This window comes from Corythoichthys intestinalis, chromosome 9 (assembly GCF_030265065.1).
Source record: "Corythoichthys intestinalis isolate RoL2023-P3 chromosome 9, ASM3026506v1, whole genome shotgun sequence".
Taxonomy (NCBI): Eukaryota; Metazoa; Chordata; class Actinopteri; order Syngnathiformes; family Syngnathidae; genus Corythoichthys; species Corythoichthys intestinalis.
The window spans coordinates 16,195,511-16,214,347 of NC_080403.1; the positions used below are offsets into that span (position 1 = coordinate 16,195,511).

The 18,837-nt window shown below is 42.4% G+C and overlaps 1 protein-coding gene across 1 annotated transcript; it reads right to left on the reverse strand.

The window, feature by feature from the left end:
* Positions 1–150: 150 nt before the first annotated feature.
* On the reverse strand, positions 151–17,328 carry pcif1 (phosphorylated CTD interacting factor 1). Its single transcript, XM_057846761.1, has 16 exons — positions 17,171–17,328; positions 14,691–14,827; positions 14,486–14,610; positions 13,506–13,631; positions 13,301–13,425; positions 11,236–11,390; positions 11,032–11,179; positions 10,885–10,968; positions 10,719–10,818; positions 7,227–7,386; positions 6,944–7,158; positions 4,774–4,860; positions 4,514–4,698; positions 4,346–4,439; positions 3,970–4,145; positions 151–2,140 (listed from the first exon to the last, which is right to left on the reverse strand). The coding sequence occupies exons 2-16, from the start codon at positions 14,800–14,802 to the stop codon at positions 1,876–1,878; spliced, it is 2,157 nt and encodes a 718-aa protein (XP_057702744.1). The 5' UTR covers positions 14,803–14,827; positions 17,171–17,328; the 3' UTR covers positions 151–1,875.
* Positions 17,329–18,837: the final 1,509 nt, after the last annotated feature.

Here is an 18,837-nt window from a genome sequence, read left to right on the forward strand (position 1 = left end):
CATTTTTTTAAATGTACATTTTTATATTTTCAATATTTTCTATACTTTTAAAAACTTTTATTTTTACCTATATTTTTCAATTATTGTGAATTGAATTTTGGGACGCCTTTGGACATAATAAAGAAGCACATAAAATGAGGACAAGTTGGAAAGGATGGAATAGAACTTTACTGGGAGTTAAACTGCATTGTGTCTTTTGTTTATGTACATTCTCCAGTCCACTCGGCCCAAGAAAGACCAACGAGTGTCTTTGGCGGGATTAAAAATAGTCGCCCACCGCTGACCGGACTGCTCTTCATTTCTCCTGAAACACGTCCCAATCAATTTTTAGACAAGCAGAAAAAGGTCCATCGTCCCATTTTAGCAAAAAACAACAAAACAAAAAAAACACATATTGTTTCCAAAAAAAAAAAAAAAAAAAAAAAAAATCGCAAAAAGACGAAGAGAATCAAGGGAGCGCTACGATGGGCAAATATTTTTGCATATTGTTCCACTCGTCCTCAGTTTGTCCTGTACGACGACACTTTTGAGGTCAAAAGAGAGTTGACGGACTGAGGAACATAACCACAAAACGGGGGAAGGTCACTGGATTGCCTACTGACTTCAGCATGGGTGAGGACGTTGACAACATTAAAAAAAAAAACCATTCACTGCCATTGACGGTGACAGAAGTCCAATCCATATAAAGAAGTCAATCAAATGAGGTCAAAACTCATTTATTTCTCAACTTTTTTTCCCTCATTGTCAAAGCATCCATTTGCTCAGTGGATGCCATTGACTGTGCCAGATGCCCTTCCATTTGAAGTGGGAGACCTATTAGCGAATGAATGAAATTAAAACTTGCACTTCATCGTAAAGTATTTGAGGAATACATTAGTATTTAAAAAAAATACTTTATATGGGGAAAAAACGAAAATACAGCTGAAAATTATAATCACTGATAGATAAAAAATAATATTTTTAAAATGTCGGAATTTAAAATTTATATTTACATCTATTTTTTTTATTTACTATGTTCTGAATTTCTTTATATATTTCATTACTATTTTAATGACTTAATTGTAGATTTGTTAAATGTAAATTCAGGCAAAAATGGGTTGATTAAATAGTTTAACATCCAATCCATTTAAAGCAGAGAGGCTTGCACCACAGAACGTCCCACTTCAAATGAATTGAACGTCTATTGCCCTCAATAGCAACCAATAATTTAAAAACAAAAAATGTTCTTCCTCTGGCCAAGATGTGCCCTTTCCCATCAATGAATTTATCACTAGTAGACGTCCAACCCATATTAAGCAGGAAGTTGGCAGCGTTCGTTCATTCGCTGCCTACCCTTCAGCTACAAATTGATTGGATGTCTATCGCCGTCAATCACAGCCAAACTGGTTCTTCCACTGGCCAAGCCGCACCCTTATACCAACGAGTATATCACTAGTAAGCGTCCAGAGAATGGCCGTTGATTCATTTGCTGCCAACCTTCCCGCTTCAATTGGATTGGACATTTACGAGTGATAAAGTCATTGAAATTCACATCAGAAGGACAATTGGAAAGAATTGATTGCAGAGGCATGAAAAGACCTTTCATTGCCCAGCAAGGCGGCCATGTTGGTAGGGGTGACAATCCCATCAAAGTCAGTGCCGTCAATGGCATTCAATGAGCGAACAACGCTTTGGTTTAGTTTCCAACAAACTAGGGTCAAGAGTAAGATACGCAAATGACGTTAAATAAAAAGCCTGCGACGGGCGTTACCTTGACTGTACATTATGTACATGACGGCGAGCGGGCGAACGCAAAATGTCAGAAATAGCATTTGTCGTCGCACGACTGGACGAAAATTCGGAAAGTCTGACGGGTCCGGAACGAGCCCGCGGGCGCTACGGCCTCTCCTTCATCTTGTCTCGCGGGCTGGCCCCACCGCCGTCATTGTTGTTGTCGTCGTGGCCGGCAGCCTTGGAGGGGGCGTCGGCCGGTGGCTGGGCGGGGCCCGGCGAGGCCGGTGGTTGTGCGGCACGCGAAGGGCGGTAGGACGCCGCCAGCTCGGCCAGCCGCTCCGGCGTGGGTGCCCATTTGGTCGAGCCGGCCGCATTCTGCAGGAAGAGAACCGCCGTGCCGTGGACCGCCCGGTAGTACATCTCCTCCCTGCCGCACAACAATAAACGTTTAAGACAAAAACAACACATATTTAAAGGCAGCACCCCCCTATTCCGATCCTCTGAAAAATGACATGATCAGCCTGGTTTTCAATTGAGCGTTTGGATTGGGGACATCTTTAACAGGAAGTGACCCAGAAATGCCCCCAACAACCTGATATTAGTGCTGCAACGATTAATCGATTAACTGGAGTAATTCAATTAGGAAAAAAAGCTTCGAATCAAATTTTGCAGCTTCGAGTATTTGTTTAATTAACAATGGCGTTGTAATGGTTTGTTTTGAAAGTCTTTGCATTTAGTTTTATTGATTTGGGCGAAAGTCTTTGCATTTAGTTTTATTGATTTGGGCGAATACACTAACCTCTAGTGGCAACAGTGAATATGACACACAGTCATACAGTCACTGCCAATGGGAAAACCCATTGGCAGTGTATCAAATACTTGTTCTCCCCACTGTAACTAATTTAACATGGCTGAATCCAGCTGCTCCCTGTTAAGACCAACATAAGGTACATTTTCGTTTGAGCTAACTTTTTTTTTTGCATTCGTAATTTAGTTTATTGGTATATTTAGCAGTTTTTGCTGGAATATGTTGAACAATTTGTTAATTGTTTAAAAAAATGAACAATTTGTTAATTGTTTAAAAAAAAAAAAAAAGTTAGCATTTTATAGCATTTAAGCTAGCGGACTTTTGCTATGCAAGTTAGCCAATTGCTCATTTGTTGCACTTAGATTCTAATTTTTTTATACCGTTTGAGCCAAGGCTCGGGTATTTTAATTTATTTTTAAATGAAGGTGCAGTTCTGCATAGTTTGAAGTAACACCCCAGAATTTTATTTCGTATTTGTATTTAAGCCCTGTTGAAAGTACCATCTTGGCAAGCCTGTTTTTCATCTCCTACAATTTACTCTGCAACACATTTAAATGTCCCTAATCCGATTCGAGTAAATGAAAATGTATGAAAATTCCCCCAAATAAGCAGGAAGTAACCTAATACAAACAGGATGTGACCCCGAAATTCCCAAAATCAAAAGGAAGTGACCAAAATCAACAGGAAATGATAAAAAAATGTACCTTAAGTGATTCAGGAATGCCCCGATAGGACCATAAAAATTGCATTAATTCTTATTTAAAAGGTATTAAACTTGGTTTGAAATTAGCAGGGCTGCAGCTATCGATTATTTTAGTAGTCGATTAATCAATGAACTAGTTATTTCAAATAATCGAGTAATCCGATAAGGAACATGAAAAATTAAAATACCTGGGATAAGCCTCAACTGGTATAAAAAAATAAATGAGGATCTATGTACAACAGTCCGCTAGCTTAAATGCTATAAAATACTAACGAATGGTTAGGACTCATATTCCCACAAAAAAATGACTAAATATACCTATAAACTAAATTACGACTGCATTAAAAAACATTACCCCAAACAAAAACTTACGTTGGTCTTAACAGGGAGCAGTTGGATTCAGCCATGTAAAATGAGGCAGACCAGAGGGCAGTGTTCCCACCCTAATCTATAAAACTAAATGTAAACACTTTCAAAATAAACCATTACAATGCCACTTTAATTAAACGAATACTCGAAGCAACAAAATTTAATTCGAATATTTTTTTCTTATCGAATACTCGAGTTAATCGATTAATCGTTGCAGCACTAGAAATTATCATCACTTGCCCTGCAAATAGAGTTATACCACTATGTTTAAGTGTAGTCAGGGAGTTGATTTTTAAAAGCAACTCTGGTTTGTCTGTCACTGTCAAATTTGGGTGGTCAGGTACAACTCTATGAAGTGGTTAAGTGTCAAAGCCACCTTTTGCAGATGTGCTGACTTCCTGATCGGTACTCGTGTTCGTAGGCGGGCACGCTCATCTGGTGGCGCAGGAAGCGACTCGCCTCCATGCGGGCCAACGCCGGTGTCACCGGGTCTCGCCACTCGGGGACGAAGACCACGAAGGACAGCGGCTCGCTCGACTGCTCCAGGAGGTCCTGCCGGAGTTCAAAAATTAGATTACTGGTCAAGATTACAATCCCATTAATGAGTTCATCACTAATAGATGTTCAATCAGTTTCAACTGGGAGCGTGGCAGCGTACGACTTGTACCACAAGCCTTTTGCATTATTTTTTTTCCCGAAATTATGCCTTTTAGAGCCGATGGCAGAGTCGGGGAAAGCGCCGTCTGAGTCACCTCAAAGTGCGTCACCATGGCGTCCATCAGCTCTTCGCAAAACGGCGGGTTGGCTTCGAAGGAGCCACTGACGGGACGGAAAGACAGGAAGGGCCTGCCGAAACGTGCCGAGTGAGTGAATATCTGGGTTGGCATGATCGGGCAGGCTACCGACAGGCCGATTCTCACCCTCGCGATCCAAAGTAGCAGTCTGTGTCGGGGAAGGCGGAGCAGAACTGTTTGAAGTAGCAGTTGAGAGGCGAGGCGAAACACTCGAAGGAAACGCCAAAGTGCCGATTCAAAGCCTCGAAGACTGGTACCGGCAACGCCCCCTGGAGGCCAGTACCCTCGTTGGCCGCGCCGCCGAACATCACCTGCGGGCGCGCGCACAAGCGGCGGCCGGTCAAGTGACATCCCGGTGTTTCGCCGGGATCCGTGGGCTGGCTCACCTGGTATCGTTTGAGCAAGCACCAAACTCTGGACAGGAACTTTTCAAAGCGAGAGTCGTCGATACAGCCGTACCTGTACAGCAGCTCCTAAATAAAAGAAATTAAGCAGAACACTCTTTTCAATACTATAACTGCTTTTCTACAAGTGGGAGAGTGGCAGAATGCATCCACTGAGTAAATAGTAGAGGCTATGACATTGATAAAATAAAAATCGGTTGTGAAATTAGTTAGGAGTAGAGCTGTCCCGACTAGTCGACATCTTCGATGACGTGAATGCGTCGACGAGCATAACATCACATTGGCGGTTAATGAAGGGTTAAAAAATATATCCGTGGAAAGTTGAGAGTCGCAGACGCTCGGTGTGCAATAGGGGAAAACGGCACAAAGCCAAAAAAGCGCACCAGAGTGGCCGCAACATTGACTTATTTCAACAAAACAAAGGAGGGTACACTGTTGTGTCCTGTCTCTTCAATGCCAAGCTTGGCTGCATGTCAACCGTGACGAACACCTAAAGCGCCGTCACCTCGTTGTAATTTTGGAAGACAACAGGAGACAACAAGCTTGCAGATCGCAAGTCCATCTAACTAACTAATGACATTTTTTATTGAAGTTAATAAGCCGGTCGCTGTATGCAAGAAATCAATTAATATTTATTACTAAATAAAAATGAGGGTGGGAAATTACATGACTGTGTTTTATCGCCGAGTGCGTGCGTGCATACATTTGTGCGTGCTGATGGCATATGAGACTCCAGTTCTTTTCACAGATGTGAATTGGTCGTCAACACGCTGTAGAATTAAAGTTCAGACATACAAAATAAGGAAACACATCGATATGAAACACTGTAAACGTTATTGTTACATTGAGGCTAATGGGGGAAAAAAGACAACCTACTTTAGCCAGCTATAAAACATTGGCAGTCTTCCGCAAAACGTAAACTTGCGGTTAAAAAGTGACACTTCCGAAAAAAGTAAACTTGCGGTTAAAAAGTGACACTTCCAACATGAAAAATCGCTCGTTACAGCATTTGCAAACGAGGAAAAAAAAATATTGACACCACATGCAATGACGAAAAGTGCTTTTTTTTCCTGCAGATTGTAAAGCTTACGGTTAGCGGTTTAGCGAACGTACTTCCCGGGAACATTAAAAAAAAAAAAAAAAAAAAAAAAAACACGTCATGTTCGTCATATAAATAACAATTTCTGAAGTTAATCCCACATACATCAGAATTCAGATTTTACACTAAGAATAGCTTTAAAGTGACACCCTTTTTGAAAAATCTGATTGCAATGAACAATACTATTATATATACTAATAGTAGTATACTATCATATTAATGCTAGCTTTTTTTAAAGAATTGTTTTGAATCATGTTGGAAAGGCAAAGACAGTGTTCTGAATCTGTTTACATTCCATTCTTTTGCACTTGTTACTGCAATTAGCATTGGACTTCATTGTTTATTTACGATTTATTTTTGTTATTTATGTGTTTATTTGTACTTTAAGAAAGAATTTAAGTGTTACAAAATGTTTTTTTTATGAATTAATAAGTGTCAACAAAAATTTCATTGCTAAATTGGTTAAAAAAATACATATATATAAATTAGTCGATTAAACGTAATAATAGTCGGCTGACTAATCGGGACAAAAATAGTCGTTTGGGACTGCCCTAGTTAGGACTTCATTTTAACGTCGCCCCTACCAACATGGCTGCCCTGAAGCCATGGTAGGGGTGATGAAAGCTCTTTTCATACTTCAAAAGTGAATTGAAAGTAGTTCATCACTAGTGACGTCCAATCCATTTGAAGTGGGATGTCGGTAGCAAATGGCTGTTTTTCATTCCTTGCCAACCCTCCCACTCCAAAATGATTAGACCTCTATCACCATCAATGGCAGCCAATGAGTTAATCAAAATCTGTCCTTCCTCTTGCCAAGATGCACCCTCCCACCAATGAATTTTGCGCTAGTAGACGTCCAATCCATTTGAAGTGGGAGGGTGGCAGTGAATGAACATTCATTCATTCCTTTGCTGCTAGCCTTCCGGCTCAAACAGATTGGTCATCAACTGTTGCGCCGTCAATGGCAGCCAATGTATTTAGAGCCCGCGGGAAGCCTGTACTGGAGAAATGCAAGTTGTCAAGAGTGCAAAAGTGACGTAGTTGAGTATTGACCAGCTTGCTGAAGTGTCCCCTGTTGACTTTGACCATCTCCCCTCGAAAGCGCAGACAGGCTACGTCGTTCTCAAAGTGAAGCTCCACCCGTGGCAGAGGTGGCGATGGCCGCGCCAACCTTAGCGGGTAGCAGTACACCAGTCGAGACGGCGTCGGGGACGGGTCCGCCGCCAGAGTTGCCGAAGCTGCCGCTGCCCCCTCCTCCTCTGATGCCTCTGAACATAGAAAAAGTGGCGGTGACCTTCCGCGCCGGGTGGGCGGAGCACTTACATGCGCGACGTACCTGTGGGCGGGTCCTGCAGCAGGCCCAGGTGCGTGTGGCGAAGGCGTCTGCTGTACTCGCACGACAGCTGGTAGATCTTGGAGCAGATACCCTCCACAGAGTCTTTCGCCACCGCTGTAACATGAGGGCCGCACTGCTGGCGGAGGTGCTCCAGACGGTCCTGAGATGGGCGGAGATTTCCTTCATTTGTCAGCAAATTCGCATCGCGACTAAAATCGAATGCTCCTGTACGGCCAAGGTAATTATCGTTCTATATAACTTATATGCAAAACATTTACGTTAACTGAACGTAAATAAAATCTAGATTTGTCCCGATGATACATTTTTGCACCCGATTTTGAGGATCAGCTGATACAGACTACTCATCAAGATACCTGTACAATGTCCGCGTATTAAGGAGAAAAAAAAATCACATCCAAATGTAAAATATTTCCATATTGTAGACATTATTAAAAAAACTGACATTGCAACTTTTTGGAGGTTTCAGATAGATTGCGATCGTAAAACTGTAAGACTTTCACCTGATGATTTGAATAGCTGTTTGGGAGGACCGGTTGACTCAACATGACCACATTGTATTCATATCCCTGTAATACCGTTTAATCAAGGCTAAGGGGGTTCATCTGTGAATGTAAAATTGCTGTATATAGACCCTACCCACGTGACGTCACAACTCCGCTCTCCTGAATGGTAAAGCCCACTTGTCCGTCAAAACATAGTGTTAACCTGTTACGGCTACGTACATTTCTCCTATTTACGGCGTGTTTTTCTGCTCCTTAACATTAATAATCAAAATGGTGAAGGCGTGTGTGGCTGTTGGTTGCACTAACAGAGAAGATGGAAGGAGAGACTTGAAGTTTTACCGTATTCCGAGGGATCCAAAGAGGAGAGCGAAATGGACGGCTGCAATTCGACGTGAAAACTGGGCACCAAAAAATCACCACAGACTATGTAGTAGTCATTTTATATCCGGTAAGATGCATTTAAGATATACTTAGAGGGTTTTGGGCTGACAAATAACCACAATTAAGATCATTGCGAGGCTAATCGCCGACAACACACGACGTAGTACAACATAGTGTCAAATTCAAGATGTTTGTGACTTCCCTTTCTTCCACCATCGTTATTTTTTGAATAATATTTAGCTGGTACCAAGTGAAAGAAACTGACCTCGTCTACGGGGCTGACAAATAACCACAATTAAGATCATTGCGAGGCTAATCGCCGACAACATACGACGTAGTACGACGTAGTTTCAAATTCAAGATGTTTGTGACTTCCCTTTCTTCCAACATCGTTATTTTTTGAATAATATTTAGCTGGTACCAAGTGAAAGAAACTGGCCTCGTCTACGGGGCTGACAAATAACCACAATTAAGATCATTGCTAGGCTAATCGCCGACAACATACACGTATGTATGTAGTGAGAGTGCTATCGCTACACCATATAAACATTAAAAGCCTTAACTCCATTGACAAACGACATGAAATACAATAGACTTGACAGTGGATGTTAGCAATAACAAAAGATTTTGAATTGAAAATTTCGTAACTCACCTTTCCAAGCACAAGATAGATTCCTGCCGAATTTTCGTGGACGAGGACCTGTTTCACCCAACCAGCAACGAAGTATTTATAAGCCTCCAAGCTCTTGAAGTTTTTCAAATTTTCGTGAGAATAGGCTGATTTTGTGTGGACAAGATAATTGTAAATATCAGCGTAGCAGATGTCAGGCAGACAGGGCGAAGACAGTGGGTCGAAAAACATCGATTTGGGCATCAAATATGGATCTGGCGACTGTATAGAACGAAGCTTTTCCACATAACGCCTTTTATGCAACACATCCAGTGAGTTTACGGCATCAGAAAGCACCGGGTCTTCCATGAAATGCATTTTAAATTCCTCGATCAATTGAAAACAATGCTAATACAGAGACAAAATGACGGACAAGTGGGCGGAACCACACTACGAGCACGTGGTTTTGTGACGTCGGTGGGTAGGGTATATAAGAGGGATTCAGGAGGCCATGTCCCTGCACACTTGCTACTTTTGTGAAGCAAAACAAGTTTGTGTGTTCAACATTAGGAAAAAAAAAAAAAAAAATCGTACGTCGTTTGATGTGACTATTGCACACGTGTACATCGTGATGGCGATATTCAAACGATATATTTTGCAGGCCTTATACATATATATTAGAGCTGAAACGAATACTCGAGTAACTCGAGTTTAAAAATTGATCCGAGTAATTTTATTCGCCTCGAGGAATCGTTTAATTTTGCCAAGTCTAAGCATCACGTTTTGCCCGGACTATTTTAATGCGGAACAACGCGCTGACGTCACGTGCGTAGAGGAAGAATAGCCGACAGCCGCTACAAACTATGCCAACGTTGCTACAAACTACGCCCTAATGATGCTAACTAAGGTGGTAGCGTCTGATGTGTCTCATAGATATCACATGAATATTTAACGAGACGCGAAACGACAGCCTCAGCGGCATTAGCACATGTACAAACAACTGGATGCAAAATGACAACGACTCCTGGCGTTAGTAAACAGCCGCCATCTTAAAGCAGTAGACTTCTCAGCGCTAATGAATAAGATTTAACTGTACCTTGCTAACATAACTTTAGCCCTGTGGATGGCTAGGTTTCTATTAATTATGACCGCCGATGCATGGCTAACGTGCCTTGCATAGTCTTTATTTAATCTGTAAAAAAACAGTGCTGTAGAGTGATGAGGGTGTAAAATTAAAACATAATAAAGCTAAAGTCCGCATCGTTGCCTGGGTTGTTACAATCGTTGCTCAGTTGCGCAGTCACCACGGAAACATAGTGTGCTGTTGTGTCTCGTATATTTCCTGAAGGTGGAAACCACACCAAGGGGGACGTATGCTTAAAAGTGGCCGAAACAAGTGAAGCCTCTTGGAGCAGGCATTTCGTGATTCTCGCTCTCTTGGAAGTGGTGACAATTTGACAGCAAAAAAAGCAAACAGCTACAAGTCTTAGAAGACGAGCTCTGTAATGCCGTCTCAGCGTAATCTGCAACAGTGGCCCCGAATTGAAGCATATTATTGCGACATAAGTTTGAAGTGTCCAAGATCAATTAATTCATGTCAGGCGAGGTAGTCGGTCCACATTTAAGATTACAGGTTGGCAGAGAGCCAGATACACTCATCAACAGAGCCAAATATTGATTGCACACCTGCTATTGGCTAACCTACAGGTAACACAGGCACAAATAAATTCGCACTCAATCCAGCCTTAATACAAAAAAAAATTAAAAATCCGGCTCCACGCATCGATAGATACTGCCCCATGCTAAACAGCTATCAAGTTGCACGAATGACGGAGGAGCAGGACTTTAAAGTTAGTGGCAAGAACAACCAGAGTGGGGAATTGACAGGCCTTCAGCCTGTAAAATTAGAATGTCTATAGTCGGCATGAATGGAAAATTGAGAAAAAGAGCAGAGAAAGAGTCGGTGAGCGGCTCTACCATGTAGTCCTCCTTGCTGGCCGAGTGGTCCCTGCGCAACCAGCTCATGGTGTCTTCGGCGTTCCACTTGACCACTTTCCTGCTCTCTGGACTGGCATTCCTGAAGGCAGCAAAAGGCCTCAACGTTAGATCTAGATTCATTATTAGCGTGATGGGCGGCTGGTACCTGGAGTCCATCATCTTCTTGGCCGCTTCGGCATATTTGAAGAGGAGCTTGCGGGCCTCCTCCTTATATTTGATCCGAGACAGCCTGACGGACAGCGCGCAAAAGGTCAAGGCAACGCCAGGCGGGCGATCCGACTGAACCACCCACCTGATGGGGATGTCGTTCATCACCTCCCTGAACATGGACGGCGAGATGACGGGGCGGCAGTCACTGGGCAGCACGGGATCCTGACCTTTGTCTGTCACTTTCCTCTCCAGCAGCCAGCGGTTGAAGGACTCCCGAGGCGGATCGATGCCTGCCGGGAATGGGCGCACTAAGTTGGGTCTTTTCCGGTCGCCTCCCTGTTCTTACCTTCTCGCTGGTGGCAGAGCTCATGATAGTGCTGCCTCAGTTTGGTGACCAGCTGGGCTCGCTGCAGCTCGATCTCAGGGTGCGGGGGCAAGTGCTCGGCAGGGGAGTGCTCTCGGATCACTGCGTTCGTCTGGACATCCAGGTCCCAGTAGACACTAAAGCCATGGGACAGCACAGCCAGTCAACATTCCAAAGGCTTTCACTTCAAACAAATGGTAAAATGACTCAAAGAGGTGAACCTATGTTTGTGAAAGCTAAAGATGGAGCACAGTGAGGACTGTATGCTATGTATGTAAGCTCAATGTTGACAGGCAGAGTCGTTGGTGTAACTGACCGGCGGCCATCTTGCAAGGGGTGTTACAAAATATGCTCCTGCCAAGAATCGAGATATCGTTTTAAAAAGGTTTCAATGTTTAAAAAAAGAAAAAATTAAAAAGGAACAAACAAGTTGCTACCAAAATCTTTCACCATAATAGTGTCTCAGTTAACACTGGGTGGCATCCCTCCCACTTTAAACGGATCGAACGTCTACTAGTGATGAAGTCATTCCAATTCACAGCAGAAGCTTGTTTTTCTTTTTATTAGTTGTTTGTAGAATATCCTAGAATGATTTCCTGTATCGATGATCGTTGTATCGCCATATTGTCAGATCATCGTTATCGTGAGCTTTGTATCGCAAATCGTATCGTATCGTGAGGTACCAAGAGGTTCCCACTCCTACATCTTGCTATAGTGAGTCATTTACTACACTAACGACTCCCAACTAGGAATGTGACAATTAAGCCTGTCATGAATCGCGCTAAGCAATAAGTCAATAAAAATGTGGTCGATCATATTCCTATGTGCGATAAATAAAACTTCGAAATAAAGATTTCGTCGAGGTCTTGCTTTGTTTTTATTAACATCTTTGTATGTTCGTTCCACATCTCCGTATGTTCGTTCCACATTTCCAGAGAGAATGTCTTCCTGTCAGTCATTTAACGGAGGGTAGCGGAGCCGAGGCCGCGCGCGCAGATGGGTCACAACAATGAGCAGAGTTGGATAGATAAAAAGAGATGGAAAATGTTTATTTACAAGCCAAATGCCCCAGTCATGGTGTGGGATAATTTTGTTTTCAAACCAAACGTAAACGAAAAATGAACTACCCGCCTTGATTTTTGCTGCTTGACGACACTGACGTTAGGACCACCATCGCCCTCCCATCTATATGCTATCTACCTCTCAGTTCTGCTTTAAAAGCTTGCAGTTGCGCTATGTTACCTGTGGGTGGCAATGTTTTGAAGGAGTAAAGATGTTGGCTGCGTTCACATGGCTATTGATTAAAATACTGTACTTTAATGCATTTACCCGAAATTATTTTTATCGTATTTAAGGTCTGGTACATACTTCATACTGTGCCTGCTTTTAAATGATACCGTTTATGAAATATATTGGCAAAACATAAAAAAGTTTGGTTAAAAGCGTCCAACGTTGTAACTAGAGTTGTCCGATAAGGACTTTTAACCAATAGCAGATATCCCAATATTTTCCAACTCCAAAAATCCGATACCGATATAAGTGAAGTAAAGTTGAAATTGCTTTACTGTGGCCACCTTTCTCTTGACAAGAGCACTGATACTTTTTTGTAAAACTAAAAACAATCAATGTCAATTTGAATAGCAAGCGGTAGTACAGCTTGCAAGCAATGAAAAAATGTAATCACATTTTGCCACAAATAAAAACAAAATACGAAACACATACATCTCCAATACGTATACTATATAATGATCATGAATATCAAAAGGGAAGAATATGACTTACAACCAATGCTTGTATAAGGCAAAAACAACGTGGTGAGATGGCAAGAGCTGCTATGGTACAGTGGCAGCAAACGTTAGCTCGTCCATATTATATTCTATGTTTAATAAATGAATCAACAGGTTGCTACCAAAATTTTTCACTAGAATAGTGCCCATGTTGATTTGTTGGCTGCCATTGACGGCCCTAGACATCAATTCATTTTGAATAGGATGGGTGAATGATCGAAGCTAGCCTTATATACACAGTATCAGCGAGGACAACTTACACGGCCGGCCTGTAAGGAGCAGGGGCGGGGCTGGCCGCGGCCTGTGCGGGGGTGGCGCCTTGTTTGTCATCACTCCAGGGTTTGACGCCGGGGGCGCCGGGTGAGATGGGCGTAGTGGGCTCGGCCTGAAAGGGACGGACAGACAGGCATCTGCCTTGAGAAGACCGGTGCAGTCGAGCGGCAGAGCGCCTGCGCTAACACTCACCTTGGCGCGTTTCAGGCTGTTGGGCCCGCCCGCCTGCTCCTCGGAGCTCCGCCTCTTCCTCTGCCCATTGCCCAGGTTAGCATCGCCGCCCTCTGCTGGCGCTGCGTTCAGGCCTAAAGGATCCGACTGTGTCACAACAGACAAAAATACATCAATAGGTGCTCATAGTCTTCATTTTAATTTACAGTATAGTTATACTTTCCATTGTTCATGGGATTACATCAATTGGTACAGATTTTTTTTCATTGCATTTTTTCTTTACTTACAAAAAATATAATCCTTTCATATTTTTTTCATTGCATAAATGCTAAAAATATAAATATCCAGAACGACGTACAACAATCTCTACAGAAAGAATGAAGTGTCATTCAATAAGTTTACATCCCTGTATGTATTTCTTAATTTAATAATTCACGCAAATGTTCTTTATGATTTTTTAATTTCCTATTTTTATTCATTACATTTGAAATTTCAACATTCATCAAATATATGAAATAAATCTTTAATTTGTCAATTATTTTCTCCAATTCGTAAACTTTGTAAGTAAATGTTGAAATAAAACAAGAATACAGTACAAACTGAAATAAACACCAAGATAAATAAAATGTGAAATAAATTTTTAAATAAATCCAAAAGCAAATATGAATGAAGTGGACAAAAACATGAAGAATTACATAGTATGTCATTCAATATGTTGAGATTGCAGTATATATTTCTTCTATTCAAATCTGAACACATTTCCAATTCTTAATTTCATTTTTTATTGATTACATTTTTATTTATTCTTTACAATTTTTAATCAAATAAATCAAGCTTTTCATTGTTAGATTTTTTCCAAATCATAAACATCCCAAATAAAGTATATTTATGTGACATGAAATATTTCAGTATTTATTGATACAAATTTCATAAATGTTGACATAATCCATCAACGTTGAACTGAATAAAGAAATGGAAAAGGCAAGAAATTTGGCACTCACGATGACGTCGTGCTGGCCCAACACGGGCACTTCCCACAGACTCTGGTTGGTGAACCTGTTGAAGTAATAGGGCCGGTTCTCCCGCCGGGACCAGCACTTGGACCAACCCGCCTGGATCAGCTCATCTGAGGAGGACAGCAAAGAAGGCCTCGGCTCAGTCGAAGGCGGCGGGCCAGACGTGGACTTACACCTACGGGTGCTTCACCTGGCAGTTCGGGCGCTTTGGCGGTGGCCGGCGAGAGTGGCGGGCCTTGCGAGGCGGCCGACGAGTGCACCGCCGCCTCCCCCTTCAGCGACGCCTGGCTGTCACTGGACATCTCCGACGCTGCTAGCACCTGCCACCTAAACAGACGCACCAGACTTTGACTCGCTTTCATTACTCGCGCCCGCATATTCTTGTTCCTCTGCCATGAACCGTACTGGCTCAGTGCTAGACACTCTACCTAGTAAACTCTGTTCTTTCTTTCTTCCTGTGTGTCCAAAGTCGACCAGAACACAAGTAGCAGCGCAAAGACAAGAAAACTGAATTCTCTTCAATTCTGTTAGTTAAAGTTAAACCAATATTTTTTCCCCAATATCAGCAATCAGCCGATATCTAGCTCATATCATTGGATTAATGTTATGTTCAATGTTTGGGTGATGATCATTCTAATGAAGGTCGACCGATATATCGGCCGGCCGATCTCAAATGACATAATAGGATAAATTTTCTGATTGCTGTTTGGATGAGCTTTATTGTGATTTTGCCCCACCTGGTGGACAGTCCTACAGAAGCAAGTAGATGAAAATATGATCAATTGCCTTTCATGATCGTGCTTTCGGGGGGGGGAAGATAGCAGCCTCAAATGTCTGCTTATAAAATCAGCTTTAGACATCGGCAATCTACTCTTTTTTTTTTTTTTTAAAACAGTATCAGCCTTTGATAATCCCATATCATGTGAAATTAAAATTACTCAATGACTGGCATTGACAGTGCCAGGCGTCCAATCCATTTGAAGCAGGGGGTTGGCTGCGACTGAATGAATGGGCATTCGTTGCTGTTGGCGTTGGCTCTCGACCTCGTACTCACAACACCGCGCATTCTTTTCCTGTTCTGGAGGCTTTAATAAAAAACGTCGACACACAAATACTGAGTCTCATGTTTTAAATAATGAGACACACACATTTCAGAATCTGACTCTAAAATATACCTCACATTTTACAATCTAGTGGGTGTTTACTTTACTGATTCAAACCATTGGTTAACAGTTCTGGGGGTCATCTGTGACTACCCCTTATTTGATTATCAAAGACTTGAGTAGACTGAGGGGGCTCTTGTTACACCTTTGTGGTCTTCAAAGGACTAAGATAACTGAGTTTACTCTGATGACACCAAATGGTATATGTTAAAACTATCCAGAATGTGAATGCATGATTGCTTTGACTAATAATAAAAGGCTACCTAATACATACGAGTGAACATATAAATAGTACATAACATTGCCAAACCTCTCACTTCAAATGGCTCGAACATATACTAGTGATAATCTGGTGGGAGGGTGCATCTTGGCCAGAAAAAAAATTATGTTTTTAATTTATTGGCTTCCATTAACAGTACTAGACGTGCAATCCATTTCGGATATCTGCTCGTGACAAACTCATTTTAATTCAAAGCAGAAGGATGATTGCACCCCAGACAATTGGACGTCTAGCATCATCAATGACACTGAAACAGAACTATAACAGCTGGACTGTTTGGTTTTTGAATGTTTGCAGGATTTTTGACAAGTCCCTCCGTTTTTTTTTTTCATTGGGAAAAAAATGAATTTATTTGAGGACTTTTATTGTGGGGGGGGGGGGGGGGGTCTTCAGTTTCCCAAAAAAAAAAAAAAAAAAAAAAAAATCCCCCCACTAATCGACAATCACCTGTTTAATCATGTTTATGCACCAATTTCTGAGGGGATTTGTGGACCTAATCTCCACTGTTATTTCGTGTTTATTTCATAATCTCCCAATTTTTTTTTTCGTTTTGTGACAAAGATGAGCGTTTCTTTTCGACACCACGGTAGTCGTCTCGTCATCAGATCATAGATATGTAGTACATTAAGGTAAGGAAGCTAAAGGAGTTGAATTGGCGGAAAGCGGCAGACGACTCGGGCGCCCCTCGAAAACGGTTCTGGTCCTGTTCGGTTCGGTTCCGACGGCAGCGGTAGCGCCGCTCCGAAAGCTAACGTCGGCTCGTTTGCGCTGCATTTTCCCTCGTCGGGCCCCAGAAATGAGCGCCATGGTGACACGCATGCGCAATGCACCGCTCGCTCGCGAACAAACACGGAGGCGGAGGAGGAGAAGAAGGAGGGAAAAAAGAGGCAAAGCGGCAAAGAGCGAGAGAGCTAGCTAGCGAGCGGTCGAGAGCGCGCGCCTTTTAGGCTTTTAGCGTCGGCTCGAGCTCGGAGAACGGCCGCCTTTCTGGCGTTTTCGCCGACTGCCATCTTGTCCGACCGAGCCGCCGCTGTTTTCGGCGCCACTTCTCAGACAAGATGGCGGACACGCCCCTGCCACAGCGCCGCTCGTCCCGTGCGCGCTTTCGAGTCCTTCCCGCTCGAGCGGGCCGCCGCGCGAGCCTTCCGAGCGCTTCGTTTCAAAGCCCGGAGCTTCCGACGCCTCCGGGTAGCGTCGGAGCGGCTCCGCTGCGCCGCCTCCGCTTACCTGGACTCTTTTAAATGCTCGCAGTCGCGGGCTCTGCCTGTTGGTTCGGGGTCCTCCGCTCCGCTCCCTCCCCGCCTGCTCAGACATCTTTACAGGGGAGCCAAAAGAGCCACTGCGCAGGCGTCGAGCGGGATACGTTTCCTGTCGGCCTCTGTCCCGTTCCCGCCGCCATCTTGAGAAGGTCGACCGGAACGGACTGGGGCCCCGAAACACGTTAAAAACTTGGTTGTACGGCTCCAAAATGACCCACCGTAATTAAATGAAAATTGAAACAAATAGTTAAATCATTTTTAAAAATAATTGATCAATTTTCAACATTGCTTATCCTTGGCAGGGTGCTGGAGCCTATCCCGGCTGACGTTGGGCGAAAGGCTAAACAAAAACAAGTAATATTCATGTGAATATTAGCATTTTAAACGACACTTCTAATTATTTAACTGTATTTATTTAATTTAGGTCCTGGTCAACCATACATTCCCTCGACCTGCCCTGTTTATACTATTATTAATTTCATATTGTTTTTTTTTTTTTATTAGAATATATGTTATTTTAATTTTGCACGAGGAAGCAACACAATATCGTTGTATTTTAATGTTACGATGACGATAAACGCGATTCGATTCTAAGAGGACTCCATCTAGCGAAAGGGCAAAGAATTGAATATGAACGTACCGGCCAAACCAGTAATATAAAAACCACATATCTATCATGATAGATTTTTTTCTTTTTAGCAGGGTTCCACCTACAACACTAGACGTCTAATCCATTCGGACAGAAAGGAGCAACCCCTCCCAGTTCAAATGGATTGGACCTCTAATTGCTGTCAAAAAATGTTTAAAAATGTTGATTTTTCATTTTCTTATATGGATCCAAAAATAAAAAAATCAAAATAATAACATTCAATTGTTAATTTTTATTGGTATTAAACAACATATGAGAATATAAAGTACATACAGTGCTGGCCAAAAGTATTGGCACCCCTTCAATTCTGCCAGATAATGCTCAATTTCTCCCAGAAAATCATTGCAATTACAAATGCTTTGGGCGTAATATCATTTATTTTGCTCACAACGAAAAAACAAGAGAATGGAAAAACAAATCATTATCATTTTACAAAAATGGTGCAGACAAAAGTATTTGCACCCTTTGAAAAAATCATGTGATGCTTCTCTAATTTGTGTAATTAAGAGCACTTGTTACTTACCTGTGGCACATAACAGGTGGTGGCAATAACCAAATCTCACTTGCAGCCAGTTAAAATGGATTAAAGTTGACTCAACCTCTGTCATGTGAGTGTACTACGTTGTGCATGGAGAAAAGAAAAGACCAAAGAACTGTCTGAGGACTTGAGAAGCAAAATTGTGAGACCTGAATGTTCCTTTGTTTACCGTGCGGAGTGTCATCAATAAGTGTAAAGCCCATGGCACTGTGGCTAACCTCCCAAGATGTGGACGGAAAAGAAAAATTGATGAGAGATTTCAACAAAGGATTGTGCGGATGGTGGATAAAGACCCTCGACTAACATCCAAACAAGTTCAAGCTGTCCTGCAGTCCGAGGGTACAACCAGTACTATCCGTCAGCGTCTGAATGAAAAGGGACTCTATGGTAGGATACCCAGGAAAACCCCACTTCTGACCCAGAGACATAAAAAAGCCAGGCTAGAGTT